The following is a 17,688-nucleotide window of genomic DNA, read 5'->3' as shown; positions in this document are numbered from 1 at the left end:
AAGATATAAAAATGCTAAAATCCAATTCCCCTTCTAAAAACTAATTTGTATTTCATTTTTTGTTATCCACTACATCAATAAAAGGCTTTTCAGATCATTCAGTAGCTCTTCCTAATACAAATAAATGTTTACTCTAATACAGACTTTGAACTTTCATGTTCTCATTTGATGCGGTTGGAGAGAAAGAACCTTGGGATGACAGCAAGTACCAATCATGTTAGATGAGGACAAAATGTGAAAGTTTTGTCTTCTGAGGAGGGAAGCAGGCACTAAAGCAGATCAATATTTCCTGGTATGACTAATTTGAACATATTAAAACAAACATCTTGCAGAGTGTTGTTATTCAAATAGTCCTGGAGGCTTGTGTGCAGTGGCTTATTTCATAATATCATGTGTATAACAAGGTGACCCTTGAGCAAAGAAATCAGAGCTTATATAATTCAACTGAGGTCAACAACAATTTTTAAACTGGGTTGGCCCCCAGGGATGTGGAATCAGGAGATAATTTCTAAGGCGCAGAGGAAAATTTCAGCCATCCTCTACCTGTCTCCCTCCACTTTTCTTCTCTCTTTGTCTGTTCCTGAACCACTACCCCAGCACTTACAGATCTCTTGGCTCTGGAAGGTTTATGTAAAAGGCAATTTGTGATTTCAGCTAACAGAATCAGGGATAGTGAGAGCCAGTCATCCCAGAGTTTTGGGAAAAACAAATAAGACAGAAAAACGTTAATCTTAAAGTTGTGTAAGAAGTTTGAAAAGTGCTATCTTGAACAATGTTTCAGAAGTCACAGGCTATTGAGGGCATCAGACTCTGCCACCAAGGGGACCTTACTGAGTGGTAGCAATTCTGGCTGTAGTACAGTACCCTGTCCTGACTCCTTCACCATGTGGCCCAAGACTTCAGTGATGTTTCCGAACAACCCCACATCTATCTAAAGGTGGTAAAATTGTTTGTGAGAAACTTAAGGCTCACAGAGAGCTTTTGGACCCACTGGCCAGAACACAAGAATTAGCTAATCAGAATTGACTTTTGGTTTTCTCTTGAATTAATTATTTTCTTTCCAGTTTTCAGATATCAGAATAACTCTAAGAGAAGTCATGAAAATGGTTTGAATTGTGTCTACAAAAGCATGTAGTACCTATTAAATAGAGTTTACAAAAGTTTTCCCTCAAAAAGGGAAGGATCATTTGTAGAAAGTGGGTATTGACATCAGTGGCCAAGTTTACAAAATGAAATTATGCAAATTTTAGGAGGAGTTGGAAATAAGGTAATGTTCCCAACACAGCTTGTATGATGAAGGGAAACTCATAAGAAATAAAGATTTTTTTTAATATATTTTTTAATGTTTTTTTTCATCTTGTTTGCTGTTTGTTCTCTTCAGTTTGTGTACCCTGGTAAATAGGGTAATACTGTAATTTAACTCAGTATAAGAACCTAATCTCTATTAATGCAAGGCTTGAAATTTTTCTAATAATGATATTGAAAAGGTAAAAAATGAATTTTCTGCTATGATGTACATTGAGAGAAGGTGTCTGCTCTGTCCTCCTGTTGAAGGTTAGGCATGGTAAAGCACCAGAGCGGACAATGAACTGAGTCCCATTTTCCCTGTTTCTGTAAGTAAGAGGGATAAAGATGGATGCTGCTCTGGGTCAGCATACTGTATAGGTTCAGAGCAGAGCTCTGTTTGGTGAGGTGAAGGGGAGAATGATAATTATCTGTTTATACTAATATTGAATCCAAGAAAAAAGAGTATTTTGATAAGAGTAATGTGTCCCATGTGTCCCAATTTAGACATCTACTTTATAAAGGAATTAAGTATCTAATTATTTAGGCAATTAATTCAAATATAAAGTATTTTAAGAGTTAAGATTTAGGAAAAACTATTCTTCTGTGTGCTCTCTTCTGGTTGTTTTGTTGTTGTTGTTTGTTTGTTTGTTTTTGTTTTTGTTTTTTTTCCTTGTGTCTACTCTTCCTCCTTCTTCTGTTCTTTTCTCTCTGAAAAGTTGCCCAATAATTTAATTTTTGTTTGGATAAACTGGATTTAAATTGATTTGCTGTTGTAATGAAAAATCCATCTTCTTGGTTTCTGTAGTTATAATTTGTATATTTAACATTTTGGGTTTTCAGTGCTTGAAAATGTATTGAATGAAATAGGTAAATGAACAACTTCACTTATATGTAGAAATGGATTGTAGTATCTTTTACACTTCTGAACTGTTGTAACTAGCTCATCAGCCCTTTTTATTACCCCACTAATAATAAATAAATAAATAAATAAATAAATCATGTGAACCAACCAGACTGATTGAGAATAGTTAAAATCTGACATTAGACATGATAGAAAAACATATCTTTCTGAATAATAAGATTCTTAGTTTCTGACTCTTCCTATCCCACAGGATCTTGATTGTTACAACAGAAATCTGTAAAGATGGTTTGCATTGTTATTTTAGGCTCTTTTAAACTGAATGGTCCTACACAAATATAACAAATAAAACAGAATTAGAGATAGTATACATCTGTGTGTATGGAAAATATATTATTAATATTGTAGCTTTTGAATTTAACTGAATTCAGATGAAATACAGCTGTTACTGCTGTAAATATAGCCACACTTGGTAATGTGTTTGGTCTAGTTAATGGTAATTGTTGGAACAAATCTTATTAGTGATGTGTTGCTAGCAATTGCTAGTATTCTGTAATGATGCTCTTCATTATCTTTCTGTATCACTAATATAATCACTAAGTTTCATTCAAATTAATTGCTCTTTCTTCTCTTCTAGACTCAAAAGTTAGCGACTTGGTTGAGTCTCTAGAGAATTAACTGTGATAAAATATTGAAATTGATTGTGACTGGGAGACTTATAGCCTTATAGCATTTTTGTCACCTTCACCTTTTCTTTAGTTTATTTTTATATAGAAGTTATATTGGCTTTTAATTTGCTATGTTATCTTATAACATGTTATAACAAAGCTATGCACAAAATTGAATAAAACAGTAGGAATTTTCTTCCTTTTTCTTCCCTAGTGTAATCATCCATTATATTTTCATGTTGTGCATATGTTACACTTCTCTATTGATAGTACTGATATCACATTGGACTAAGTGCAGGAACATACATATATATGTATAAATATATATAAATATATATATGGAATTAATATATTTTATTGAAACAATTGAACTTTTTGACAATACTACTATACTACTAAAGAATTTCTTATGGTGTTTAATTCTCTTTATTGTTTGTTTGTTTTTAGTTTTTGCTTTTTTTTTTTTTTTTTTTTTTTTTTTTTTTTTTCTTCAAATAACTTGCTTATTGTAATGACGGGAAAAACAGAAAGTCTTCTGCATGACTGCAGGACTTACCCCCAGGGGAACTGCACCTGCTACTTCCCTAAAGTGCCTGTACACCAATGCAGGGAGCATAGGAAATAAACAGGATGAGCTCGAGATCTGTGTTCGGTCGCGGGGCCACGATCTCGTTGCGATCACTGAGATGTGGTGGGACAGCTCGCATGACTGGAACACAGTCATGGAGGGCTATGTCCTTTTTAGGAAAGACAGGCTGGGGAAGCAAGGAGGCGGGGTTGTCCTTTATGTGAGGGAGCAATTAGAGTGTACCCAGCTCCAGATGGGGGAGGGTGAAGGACAAGTGGAGAGCTTGTGGGTAAGAATTAAGGGGTGGGCTGGTATGGGAGACATGGTGGTAGGGGTCTACTACAGGTCTCCAGATCAGGAGGAGGAAGTCGATGAGGCCTTCTACGAGCAGCTGCTAGTAGCCTCACAATCACGAGCGCTGGTCCTCATGGGGGACTTCAATTACCCAGACATCTGCTGGTTAAGCAACTCGGCCAGGCACGAGCAGTCCAAACGGTTCCTACAATGCGTTGAGGACAATTTTCTGATGCAAGTGGTGGAGGAGCTGACGAGGCGGGGGGTGCTCTTGGACCTCGTTCTTACCAACAGGGATGGCCTTGTTAGGGATGTGAAGGTTGGGGGCAGCTTGGGATGCAGCGACCATGAGATGGTGGAGTTACAGATGGAGCTAGGCAAAGGAAGTAAGGCTAAAAGCAGGATTGCTACCCTGGACTTCTGAAGAGCCAACATCGAGCTCTTCCAGGACCTGCTTGGGAGTATCTCATGGGATAGGTTGCTAGAAGGCAAGGGTGCTTGTGAGATCTGGGCTACAGTTAAGCAGCACTTCTTCCATGCTCAGGATCGGTGCATCCTGAGGAATAGGAAATTTGGGAAGGGGGGCAGGAAACCCGCATGGATGAGCAAGGAGCTCATCAATAAGATCAAAAGGAAGAGGATGGTCTATGAAATGTGGAAAAAGGGCCTGTCCTCTTGGGATGAGTATAGATGTGTTGTCAGGGCCTGCAGGGACGCGACGAGGAAGGCTAAAGCCCACCTAGAGATGAGGCTTGCGAAAGAAATAAAGGATAATAATTTTTTTTTCAAGTATGTAAACAGCAAGAGGAAAACTAGGGATAATGTGGGTCCCTTGCAGAATGAGGGGTGTGTCCTGGTCACGGGAAACACTGAGAGGGCAGAGATACTGAATGCTTTCTTTGCTTCAAGGACACTCCCCTGGGACTCCTCGACCCTGGCAATAGGACAAAGGGTCTGGGAAATGGAGGGCTCCCCCTTGGTGGACGTTGGAGTGGTTCTGGAGCATCTGAGTGGGCTCAACGCACACAAATCCATGGGTCCCAATGGGATGGATGTGCTAAGGGATCTGGCAGATGTGATCGCCGAACTGCTCTCTATTATCTTTGAAAGGTCCTGGAGAACAGGTGAGGTGCCTGAAGACTGGAGGATAGCCAATGTCACTTCAGTCTTCAAGAAGGGCAGGAAGGAGGATCCGGGAAACTACAGGCCAGTCAGTCTCACCTCTGTCCCTGGAAAGGTATTGGAGCAGCTTGTTCTGGATGCCGTCTCCAAGCAATTGGAAGAGAAGAAGGTTATGAGGAGTAGTTAGCATGGATTCATCAAGGGGAAGTCATGTTCGACCAACCTCATTGCCTTCTATGATGGCATCACCATGGGAGGTAGATGGGGGGGAGAGCGGTGGATGTCATCTACCTTGACTTTAGCAAGGCTTTCGATACTGTCTCCTATGACATCCTACTAGCAAAGCTGAGAAAGTGTGGGATAGATGAGTGGACGGCAAGGTGGGTTGAGAACTGGCTGACTGGCTGAGCTCAGAGGGTGATGATCAGAGGAGCAGAGTCTGGCTGGAGGCCTGTGACTAGGGGTGTTCCCCAGGGGTCAATGCTGGGTCTGGTCTTGTTCAACATCTTCATCGACGACCTTGGAGAGGGAATAATGTCTGCCCTCAGCAAGTATGCCAATGACACAAAGCTGGGAGGAGACAAAGCCAAAGGGGGAAAAAGACAATCATACAAAACAAAATAAAACAACAACAACAACAACAAAAAAACTTATATACTTTATATACTACATTTAATTAAACCTGAATGCATTATTTTTTCTATTTGATAATTTTGTTTTTCTATTATTTGACAAATAGTTTAATACAATGACCTTAGATATAATCTATGTGAGACTTACTTCTATTATTTAGTCAGTTATCTTCCGGAAAATTATCAAAATAGTAATCAGTAATGTTTTTCTATATCTTAGAAGTTAATTTGTGTTTTTTGTTGTTGTTGTTGTTTTGTTTTGTTTTGTGTGTGTGTGTATTGCTTTCACTAGGTTCTCTTCTATTAAGAAATAAGAAATATTAAGAAATAAAGTGGAAATGCATGTGTATACTTCCCAGCACTCATCTAAAAGATGCTGTCAATTTAAGACAGCGGATGTCAATTAAAGTAGATAATATGAACAGAGAAAGGAAAGGATATCTAAATGCTAGGAGGTTCTTTAGTATGAATGTTGACTTGAAGAAAACCTTTTAGTATTGTTATTGTTGGTGAATATGAATGCTAAAACATGGGTTACATAGGTGAATGACAAGTTTTACTCAAGTGGCTAACTTTTATTATCAATTTAATTAAGAAAAAAAATATAGATAACAAAAATCACTGTAATTTCTTGAGCTGATGAATTAGCAACAGTCATATAACAATTTCAGTTGTTAGTAATTATTTCAAATTTTGTTTTATAGAAATAGTTATTTGCTAATAAGTTTTTCAGGAAAAAAAAAAAGTTTACCTAATGAATTTAACAGTAAAAGTATTGCATGGATTCATCTGTTACAATTTGTTGTAGTTCCACTTAATGAAAGAGGACATAGCTTCATATACAGTAATTGGGAATCTAAGAGGGATATAAATTACCATTGCTTATTTTACCAAATTGCTTATTTTAGAAAATAGCAATTTGGATCAGGAATTAAGCAAGGTTATCAGGGTGTTGCTAGGACTGCTTTGTCACTGTCTGGAGAAGGAAGAGATTTTGTTACGTGACTGCATTTGTAACTGCTTAACAGATCTCATGTCTACATTTTTCTTTCCATTAAGACCTCCTCTTTTCTCATCTGTACATTTTTTTATTATTATTTTTACAAGATATTTATGTCATTCTCTCCTCTTGCATAAATTTAACCATATTCTTTTAGAATATGTTCTGTGTAGAGATTTCCCACTTTCCACTCTCTCACACTCCCTCTATTATAGGTCTGAAGACTGAGGTATCCCTTATGATAGATATCCTGTATAAATGCACACCTACAACAGTTTCAAAGCAACTAACATTAGTGAAATGAACTGGTGAAGTAAATGCCGTTTCAAGCAGACAAATGAGTGAAAAGCAGGGGGCTTCTTCTCTTGTTTAAACTGATCCTTGTTATTCAGCACTCCATATGCTTTCACATATTCACAGATAATAAAAGGGTAAATCACTGATTCAGAGAAACTGTGGAAGCTAGGCATTAGAGCAACTACTTCTGGAATATAATAGAAGTCATGGAGAATTAAGCCTTTTATAAACTTAAGTGTCGTATTGTTATTACAAGGTTCAATCACAGCATTGCTGCTACTGAGCTGTACAATTAATAGGATGTTGAATGGCTACAAAAACAAAAGACCTATAATATAATCATTATATTTACTACTGATTTAATAGTATATTATTATAGTTTTTACTATATAGTTTTTACCTTAATGTTTATAGACCAATAATACATAAATGACAAGTTAGGGTGAAAATGACTTCATGAGGAAGAAATATATACAGTTCTAGTAAGCCATTTGTGATGTATTCATAACTTGTTTAATTTTTACAGACTGAATTTTACCTAGGTAAAAAAGTAAAAACTTAGAGTTTTTAGACTGGTATTGTTTTGAAGTCTACTTGTGTAACGCGAAAGTTGTAGAGTTTGGACCACACTGGAGACTGAAAGAAAGTTGCATTTGTTCTTAATAGTGAATGTAAAAAAAGCTTCCATTGGGTTATAAAATTTCCTTAATCTCATGATGTAAGATTTCTTGTTTGCTTGCTAGTTTGATACGGTTCCTTCAGTAACAGACATATGGAAAATTTCCTTAGCTCTAACACACTAACATTTTTAAGCCTCTGCAGTATGCATGTTTGCCAGAGGGTTTTGCTGTGTGCTGCAGTTTCTGATAGCTGAAAGGCTCCATATCCACTGTATCCATGAAGATCCAGATATAATCAGCAAACTCACCTTCTTGTTCCCTGTCTTAATTCCTGCCTGGGGACTGTTCAAATTTTTTCTCTCACTTTTTCTGTGCTATGAAAACATTAACTTGTTTTTCTTTGTTCACGTTGTTTGTGTTGCTCTGCCTTTTATATCACTATTTTTGAGTTTTGTTTCATCCCAGTAGTCTTGGTTTATGACAGAGTACCAGATGAGTCGGACTGACAGTGCAGTTAGCATTTAAAGCCTCAGTAAGAAAGTTTGTGTCACCTAGGGGCATCCAGAGTGTGTGATTCCTTTGATGATACTTCGGGCTCTTTACAGAAAACTCTGTTAGGAAACTTAGTTGAAAAAGAAAACCCAAAACATTTCAGTATCTTATACCAACAGTTTACTACATAATTACCTTAAAAGTCCACTCAATGTGTGCTTCTGTCTGTAGGATGCAGATAGAATAATAGGATCATAGGGTCTTAGAATGGTTTGGGTTGGAAGGGACCTTAAAGATTATCTAATTCTAAACCCCTGCCATGGGCAGAGAAACTTTCCACTAGACCAGGTAACTCAAAACTCCATTCAGCCTAGCCTTAAATGCTTCCAAGAATGAGGCATCCATAAGTTCTCTCGGGCAACGTGTTCCAGTGCCTCACCACAATCGGTGTAAAGAATTTCTTCCTTATATCTAATGTATCACAGAATCATCTAGGTTGGAAGAGACCTCCAAGATCATTGAGTCCAACCTCTGACCTAACACTAACAAGTCCTCCACTAAATCATATCACTAAGCTCTACATCTAAACATCTTTTAAAGACCTCCAAGGATGGTGTCTCCACCAATTCCATGGGCAGCCCATTCCAATGCCTGACAACCCTTTCAGTAAAGAAGTTCTTCCGAATATCCAACCTAAAACACCCCTGGCGCAACTTTAGCTTGTTCCCCTTTGTCCTGTCACCAGGCACATGGGAGAATAGACCAACCCCCACCTCTTGACAGCCTCCTTTAAGGTACTTTTAGAGTGTGATAAGGTCGCCCCTGAGCCTTCTCTTTTCCAGACTGAACAATCCCAGCTCCCTCAGCCGCTCCTCGTAAGACTTATTTTCCAGACCCCTCACCAGCTTCATCGCCCTTCTCTGGACTCTCTCGAGCACCTCGATGTTCTTCTGCTAGCGAGGGGCTGAAAACTGAACACAGTACTTGAGGTGCAGCCTCACCAGAGCTGAGTAAAGAGGGAAAGAGGGACAATCACTTTCTTAGCCCTGCTGGCCAGACTGTTTCTTATGCAATCTACTGCTGGCCTGCAGGTCCAAATCTACCTTTTTTTTTTAATTTGCCTTTTTTTTTTAAAAAAAAAAAAAAAAAAGTTTAAAACCAAGGAGTTTAGTTTACTCCTTGTTCTATCACTTCACATCCTGATAAAATGTCCCTCTCCTGCTTTCTCAAAGACCCACTTTAGATACTGGAAGGCTGCTGTAAGGTCTCCCAAAGCCTTCTCCAGGCTGAATAATTGCAACTCCCTCAGTTGGAGTTACCTGTCTTCATAGGAGAGGTGCTCTATCTCTTTTATAATCTTCATGGCCCTCCTCTGGACTCATTCTAATACATCCATGACTCAAATCACAGATACATACATTTTTTTTGTCATTAAATAATAACATCTTCACCGAATCACAAAATCAAAGAATAGTTGGAGTTAGAAAGGACCTCTGGAGGTCGTCTGGTCCAATCCCAATGTTCATCAGAGCACCACTCTTCTTTGGCTTTTCCATCCCTTGGGGGAGGAGATTATTGTCAATGAACCACCTGGACTACTTCTGTGCTGCTGTGTTGTCGCATCACCATATATCAAGTCAGTTGAAGTCCTTCATGAAGATCTAGGCCTGCAAATGTGAGGTTGCTTCTATCAGTCTGTACATCAGGTGACCTGTAAGCTGATAACTGCTATAACGCCACCCTTACCTCCTGTCTTCTCTTTAATCCTAACCCATAAACTCAGTGCTCTCCAGCTGCTCACTCACATAAAGGGAAACTCCCTCTCTTCCCAGCCTATCCTTCCTAAAGATCTTGATCTCTCCATTGCAATACTCCAGTCATGTGGTGTCATCCCACCACATCTCTGTGATCCCAACAAGACTGTAGCCCTGCAACTGCACACAGATTGCTAACTCACTATGTTTATTTCCAATACTGTGGGCACTACTACACAAGCATGTTAGAGTGGCATCCTAGCGTGTTGACTACTTGCAAGGGTTTGGAGGATCCTCTTCAAACAATTATTTTAAACAATCTGAGACATCTCTAGAATACAAATTAGGCTTTTTGGATTCTTTCAGACCCAGAAGCCTAACTTGCATCTGGTAAAGGATAACCAGTTGCAATGGAAACTTGAATGTGCCTCAGAAGGAATGCTTGCTCTGGCATTTCTTATCACCATTATTGCAGAAAAGAATTGTTAGTAGACAAAACCAGAAACCAAAAATTTTGGCCATTTTCCTCTGAATACTGAAGGAAAGAAAAATAAATAGACAAATAAAATCCTTAGCTTGGTTCTTCAGAGAAATGGGATTACAGTTAAAAATTTCCCTGCTTGGTTGCTTTTCCAAACTTCTTCTAGGAATTTTAAAATAATGAGATAATATTTATTTGTGATAATATTTATAACAATATTTAAATGTGAAAATTAAATAGCCAATACCTCCCGGTATTTACTTTCTGTTATCCAATAGTATACTCCTCCCTTGACCCTTAAAGACAGATAGATGGATTGTTTAGACCTTCTCCAGATTTCCAAGTCTTTCAAGAACACAGAAAGAGAATATTACCAATTTGGGAAAGAAAAAAAATTACTTAGGTGATTTTCTATGATGTTCTCAAGCTACAAATAAATACTCCATAGAGTAGCTTTCTGGAGGAATAATCTAATGTACAGTACTGAACATGTGTTCATTGAAATGTCAAATGATTTTGAATTGCATGGAGAGGTAAGACTGGAGACTGAATCATGAGCAGGTTAAAAGCAGCAAAAGTGATCCATAATCAATGAATGCATTTTTTATTTTGCATAAAGCGTAAGTGTTATTTGATTTATAGAGATGGTTTCTTGAATGGAGTAGTAAATTGTAGTTATAGCTTCATTATAAGGAAGTAATTTTGTGACTGTTTTCCTTATATGTCTATGAATTAGTTAGAAAGCTAAGGGTTATTCAGTTCCAGAATTTATATTTCTAATAATATTCTCCAATTTGTTAGTTACTTCTATCTTTCTTTTTATGTTTATGTTTTCTCCATAAAATTGGACTGTAGAAGTTTTGTTTGTCTGTTTGCTTGTTTTGAATGAATTTACTTATTCCCTGTTCTTAAGCATTTCTGTCACTTTGCCTTGAAAAGAAACAGACATTAAGAAACAGGATATTAAGAAACAGATATTAAGAAATCTAAAGACAATGAGAAAATTTAGCCATCTTTGACATCTTGACATTTTTGATGCAAACAAGACTGTTCTAAATCAGCAATCGGCTCATAGAGTCTGAGAATGGAAATGAGAAAAGGAATGTTTTCTCAGTGCTCTCTGCAGGTTCCTCTTTCAGCAGATCAGGGGTCAAACGCATTTACAAAACAGTAGGAGAGAAATCTTGTATCGTCACAGTGTGTTCCTAGAGAGTGTTCAACTTTATACATGCTCTTGCAGCCCACCTGGAATCTAAAATGCAAAATAAAATAAAATAAAAATCCTTTCAAGTAATTTTGTCTTTGACACTAATTATAGTGGATAGTGAAATGTGGGAAGCAAGACAATGTTTCCTAGTCTCCAGCTGTCTGGCATATCAAAAACAGAGGAAGTAACAAGTTTCAGGAAAGAGCCCAAACTAATGAAGGTTGTAGGTAATGCAGAAGTAATGTTTTGGCCTGGGAGTATGGGGAATGGAGGCTAAGGTTAAACAAGTCAGCAGTATGTAAGCTTAAAACACCCTTTATTCTGTTATCTTGTCAATGCATATATATATATATATATATATATAAATATCTGAGGGGTGGGGGACAGAAGGATGTAGCCTACCTCTTCTCAGTGGTTTGTGGGGATAGGACAAGGGGCAATGGCTGCAAGTCAGAGCACAGGAAGTTCCGCACTGACATGCTGAAGAACTTCTTCACGGTGAGGGTGACAGAGCATTGGAACAGGCTGCCTAGGGAGGTTGTGGAGTCTCCTTCTCTGGAGATATTCAAGGCCTGTCTGTACACCTACCTGGGCAGCCTGCTCTGAGGAACCTGCTTTGGCAGGGGGGTTGGACCCGATGATCTTTCAAGGTCCCTTCCAGTTCTGTGATTCTGTGATTCTGTAACTGGATGGTTCATAAGACTCATCTTAATTAAAAGTTGACAAAAAGTTACCACTTCCACTTCAAAGCATGCTCAAGTCTGATGAGCACACATCTCATGGTGTGGTGTCTATGGCATGATCTGTTCATCCTTGGAAACTGTTGTAATGGTTTCTGTCAGCTGGTTGGTTATCTAGAATCACTGGTAAATACTTGTAGTTTTTATTGTCTATTTTGTCCTCAAATATACAGTAAGGACAGTAAAGTTAGAAGGAGTTTGATAAAATGGAGAGAGAATCCTTCAGTAACAGAACAAGGCTAACACATTCTAAATATTGTAGATAGTGGCTGAGAAAGCAGTAAAATTATCATGAACCACTGCAGAATACATACAAATAAAATGTTTGATTTTCTGTCTCTTGCTTGGGATGAAAATTATTACTTAAAATATAGCATGTACATTGATTTTTTTTTTCATTTTAGACTTTTATTTCTATTTTTATTGCGTTACAGAAACTCAACTTACTGTATGAAAGTGTCGATTTCTCTGACGGTGGGTGAAAATGACACTGGACTCTGCTACAATTCAAAGATGAAATATTTTGAAAAAGCTGAACTTAGCAAAAGCAAGGAAATCTCATGCCCTGAAGTAGAGGATTTTTTATTTCCATTTAGGGAGCCAGAGATTCTATGGTATAAGGTAAGCAACCCAATAAGTTTTCACCTTCAACAAGCTATTACACAATGTTCTGATTTTTTTCATGATCAGAATATGATATGAAGCTTGGATTGTTTTAAAATCTGTTAAGAGCAGACAACAGATTTGAGGATAGAAGAGAATGAATTAACTGACTGAGAGCAATTCAATTGCTTCCTTGGGTAAATTTTAGAGCTGATGTTTTCTTAATATCCATTTATAGATGTCACAAATAACATCTTTCTGCTAACAAATGAGCTAAAAAAGAAAACTGCTACCAGTCCAGGTTTATTTAATATGTTAACATAAAGCCACGAGAGCTACATATACAACAACTGCTTGTGCCATATCAGACTGAAGATTGTGTCTCTGGAAACTCAGACATAACAAATACTTGGAAAAATATTACTAGAATAACTACACATAAAATTATCTGAATGAACGGCTTAAATTTGCAGCATAAAATTCAACAACAACAATAACAATAAATCCCTTCTAAACAGTTAGTCTTGATATATTTTGGTTTTACTTGCAACTATAGATGATTTCATAGTTTTTATCAATAGCTTTATTTCAATACTGTGTATTGATTCCCATATCTTTACTTAAGGGTGAAATACCAGGAAACATGGCTACCTGTGGGCATCTTATAAGAACCGCTCTGAACAGCAGCTTGATTTCTGGGTTTCTTACCATTTGCAGGAAGTACTTAATACCTCAGTAATATAGTACATATAATTTTAACCCCCCCCCCCCAAAAAACAGTTCAATAAATCTGAAAATTAAATTCTGAGTATTGTACAAATATCTGTGTATAGAGGAACATCCTAGTATAACTACGTATAATTCTATTCTTTTAAAAGTCCAGTAATTTACCTGATAACTTATAAATTTTAATATAATACCATAGTCTGGTATATATATAATATATGTATAATATATGTATATATATATATGTATAATATATGTATATATATATATATATATGGTATCTTCATATATGTGTGTGTGTGTATATATATATATATATATATATGGTCTAGAAGGAATCTGGCTGAAGTAACTGACTTAACATATCTAAGATGAGAGGTATGTCACCAATTATTTGCTTACATTCATCTCTTATTTTGTGTGTATAAAAAACATTTATCAAATTTAAAATTTGATAAAAAAAAATATGTCTGGCTATTAAAATATATCAAAATATTAGCTTTTAAGGATTCATTGACAGCAGTTATCTGAAAAAACTGAAACAGCCTCTAATATTTTAACATTAAAAACCAAGCCCATAATGCATAGACAATGATTATGCTAGGAAAATCAAGTAAAATACTCCCTGACAGTACATTAAAAGATAATGTCTTATGAAAAACATCAACCCTTTTCTTCTAATAACTTTGCTCAGACATGCAAAGACCTAGGGGAAAACAAACAAAGAAATGAACAAACAAACAAAAAACAAGGAAGTTATTTCAAGTATCATCAAAGTTACTCAGGTGAAAATTATCATGTCAAGGAGTCAAAAAAACATGCATGCAGAAAATGCCTCTGTTAATGCACAAATGATAATATTTTGAAAAATTTGAAATTCTGATTTTTTTTTTCAGTTATGTAACTTACTTATTACTAAGAATTCAGATAATTTTGATTCTAAGATACATACAGAAGAAGTTATCTAACATCATTTCTCCTTATTCCCAACTTCTTCTATTTCCCTACTTTTTTAATTGTAATTTTGTTTAAAATAAATAAACATGCAACCCTATCTACTTGTAATACAACAGTCATGTATCAAAGACATGAGTGTAATGAGAAGTAATTAAATGAAATAGAAATCCCTCAACAAACTAGTGTCAAAACCAAACCAATAAATAAATAAATAACACCAAATGAATATTTATTTATTTATTTCTTAACAGATAGAAAATATTATCTCAGTTTATAAAATTATATGGTCTATTTTTCTTTTTAACCAACACTTAACTGAACTGGATTTTGAGATTTTTAATGTACCTAAAGTTCAAAACTGTCCCTAGTTCTTGTCTAGCTTTCTTGGCTTTGAGTAGCACTGTCAATTGTGGTTCAATTTAAGTGTAAGAATATAGTCACTGAAGTGTTATGTTATCTTTAAACAGGAATGCAAGTCAAAGACATGGAGATCAAGTATTGTGTTTAAAAAGGACACACTTGTCATTCGTGAAGTTAGAGAGGATGACATTGGAAATTACACTTGTGAGGTAAAATATGGAATCTTTGTTGTCAGAAGAACTACGGAATTAACAGTTACAGGTAATCACAGGCTCTTACTATCTATTATATGCAGGAAAAAAAATAATTTTGTGACTAAACAACCATTCTGTGATTACGTGATTTGAGTTGTGAATATCTGAATCATTATAACTACAGAAACCATTCTTGCACAAAACCTTGCTGTGCTTAGGCAGGAATGGTCAATCATCATGGTTGTCCTGAATGCTTCACAATAGTATGTGTAATATTTTGATTAAGTCTGAGTTTTGGTGTATTGCAAAAGCTTATAGATAGGCCAAGTTTTTGAATGGAAAATATAGTCAAGGACTATAAGAAGAATAAGCTGAAGACAACTTCAGCAAGCATTAATTCTAGAAAAAAAATAATAAAAAAATCATGATTAATTTGTTGTTGTTGTTAAATGTCTTGGGACATGAGAGTAGTTATAACTATAACCCAATAACAGTAGGTCTGATTGCCTTGGGACATGAGATGAGTTGTAACTGTAAACCAATAGCCTGGAAAGATGTGTGCATGTATATATATATAAGGGTTAGCGTTCAAACAATGCATAAATGAATAGCATTCTTTCTCTGTTATTCTCTGCTGCCTTTTCTGTAATTTATTGTTCAAGAACTTCTTGATCTCAATTTTGTGTACAATCATAACCAATTAACATGTTTTCCATTAGTCTTTTTTTTTTTTTTAATACATTTATTTCGGGCTTTAAAGGTATTTTGAAGTACCAAATTCCACAGAGTAATTACATAACATATGTAAAATATAATTTAGCAACCAGCAATTGAAGAAGATGAATTTAATATAATCTGCATTTAAAGCTACCATATCAATACTTAAAATTCCTCATAGATGAAAACAAAATAGGAAGGTTCACAGCTGAAGAACAGTATGAAGAACAGTCCATTGGCTTTTCAGTTCTTGACCGGACCTCTAACATCTATTTAACAAGCTTTTAAAGAGTATAGCTGTATGCTTACTTAAGGCAGAGGATTAACCTCTAGAATTATAGGATGACGTTGGAAGGCAGGAATGCAACACAATCTATATAACACTGTGCAGTTCAACAATATATTGAATATACAGAAAAAGAAGGCAGAAGCAGTATTTCCCTGGGAAAACCAAGATTAACTAGATTTGCATGGTTCACACCAACATTTGTGTATATAAACTGTTGTATATCAGCTCTCTCAAAATATCAAATAAAACAATAAGCAAATCTTAGACAAGGAGTTCTGTGGGCTTATTTTATTTTTTTTTTTTGGTTTGTTTCTTTTTTTCTTTTTAGTATCTAATATATAAATATTTTGCATGATGACAATTAGAAACCACACTTACATTGTGCATTAGATTGACTTGAACAGTTTCTTTTTATGGTGAAAAGTTTGCTTTCTATTTTGATGTGTCCCATTTACTCCACATTATCAGAAATTAAAATGAATTATGGTTTGTAATTTTCTTCTATTAGAAGAAAATGTTTTCTATGGTTTGTGATTTTCTTCTTTCTTCAGTCTGGGAATCATACTGTTTATGTTGTTTTGAGAGAATTCAGGCAATCAATTATATTTAAATTCAATATCAAGGATATCTTCATATGTTTTCTGTTGTTTGGAATTGATTTATTTAGTCAGTACAGACAGGAAATTATTGTCTAATGATTAAGCTCACAATAAACATATCCTAATTGATTCTCATGCATACAAGGCAGAGATAATAATAATATAATTTGATTTGTACCAGGAGGTTGTCAATTACCTTTTGCAATATATGATGTATGTATAAGTCATATGATTATATGACTTAAAGAGTGTTCGCTCATTCTTCAGGTGATTCCTCCTGTCCCCGTGGGTGATGCTCCACTGTGATTTCAAGTAGACTCAGAGAGGGGAGAAAGAAAAGTGTTGCAACCAGATGCATGTTGCTACTTCTAGTTTCAAAAATGTAATTCATCACTTGTGTTGGTAGTTCAGTGTTTAACTGGACAGAGACAGAAAGAGACTTGGTTGATTTTGATGTGTTAAAAATGAATGAATGAATAAGGAGGGAATTACTTAACTTCCACCTCTGTCACCCCTGGCAGATGTAAAGATAACCTCCAAAGCAATAAGCTGCTCGGATAGTACTGGTACAAACAGATCTATCCACAGTACTAATTTTACTAATTTTATACTAAAACTAGTAACATCTTGATAAGACTTTTTATCAATGCTTTATAGGAAGAGATTTGAGCTTTACAAGCCAGCCTTATACTTTGTGCTGAAAAACAATTTTTGTCTTCAAAATACATTTAGGAGTATTTAGAATGGGTGGATTGTGGGTGAAGGTGGAGGGGACAGATAGCTTGTTTTGAAATAGAAATTAGGCTTTAATTAAGAAAATGAGAAATAAATGTTCCAAATGTCAAATTAATGGCAGAAAAAATAATTGCTGATTGATTTCTTTATTATATTAATGAAAATGTAATTAATTAAAACTAAGCAACTATGTATCTTTCCAACAGTTTCTGATGTGCCTCCAGGCAGTATTGATAAATGATGACATTTGTGTGAACTATTGCTAAGAACAAATTTAATCATTAAGGATCAGATCAAAAAAAAAAGTGAGAAAATATTTCAGAGGCATTTGAATTTTTTCTGCCAAACATATTAGTGAGTTACAATAAAAGAAATACAGAAGTATGAGCAAGCAAGTAGTTTTGAGAATTACCAATTTGTCTCTTGCTTTCAAAAATCCTTAACATAATGGAGCTTGTGATGTGTTTATCAAAATGGGACTCATGAA

At 35.7% G+C, this 17,688-nt stretch overlaps 1 protein-coding gene across 5 annotated transcripts in view; it reads left to right on the top strand.

Moving 5' to 3' along the window:
- The window catches only part of IL1RAPL1 (interleukin 1 receptor accessory protein like 1), a 759,868-nt gene that overhangs the window by 466,013 nt on the left and 276,167 nt on the right, over positions 1-17,688 (top strand). For all 5 annotated transcript variants that reach the window (XM_032184130.1, XM_032184112.1, XM_032184122.1 and 2 more), the window contains 2 exons: positions 12,456-12,642; positions 14,775-14,928. In XM_032184130.1, the coding sequence (XP_032040021.1) occupies positions 12,456-12,642; positions 14,775-14,928 (341 nt within the window). The remainder of the gene's footprint in view (positions 1-12,455; positions 12,643-14,774; positions 14,929-17,688) is intronic.

Source organism: Aythya fuligula, chromosome 1, assembly GCF_009819795.1.
Source record: "Aythya fuligula isolate bAytFul2 chromosome 1, bAytFul2.pri, whole genome shotgun sequence".
Classification (NCBI taxonomy): Eukaryota; Metazoa; Chordata; class Aves; order Anseriformes; family Anatidae; genus Aythya; species Aythya fuligula.
The sequence above is the reverse complement of the archived record's forward strand: the minus strand, read 5'-3'. Positions and strand labels throughout refer to the sequence as shown.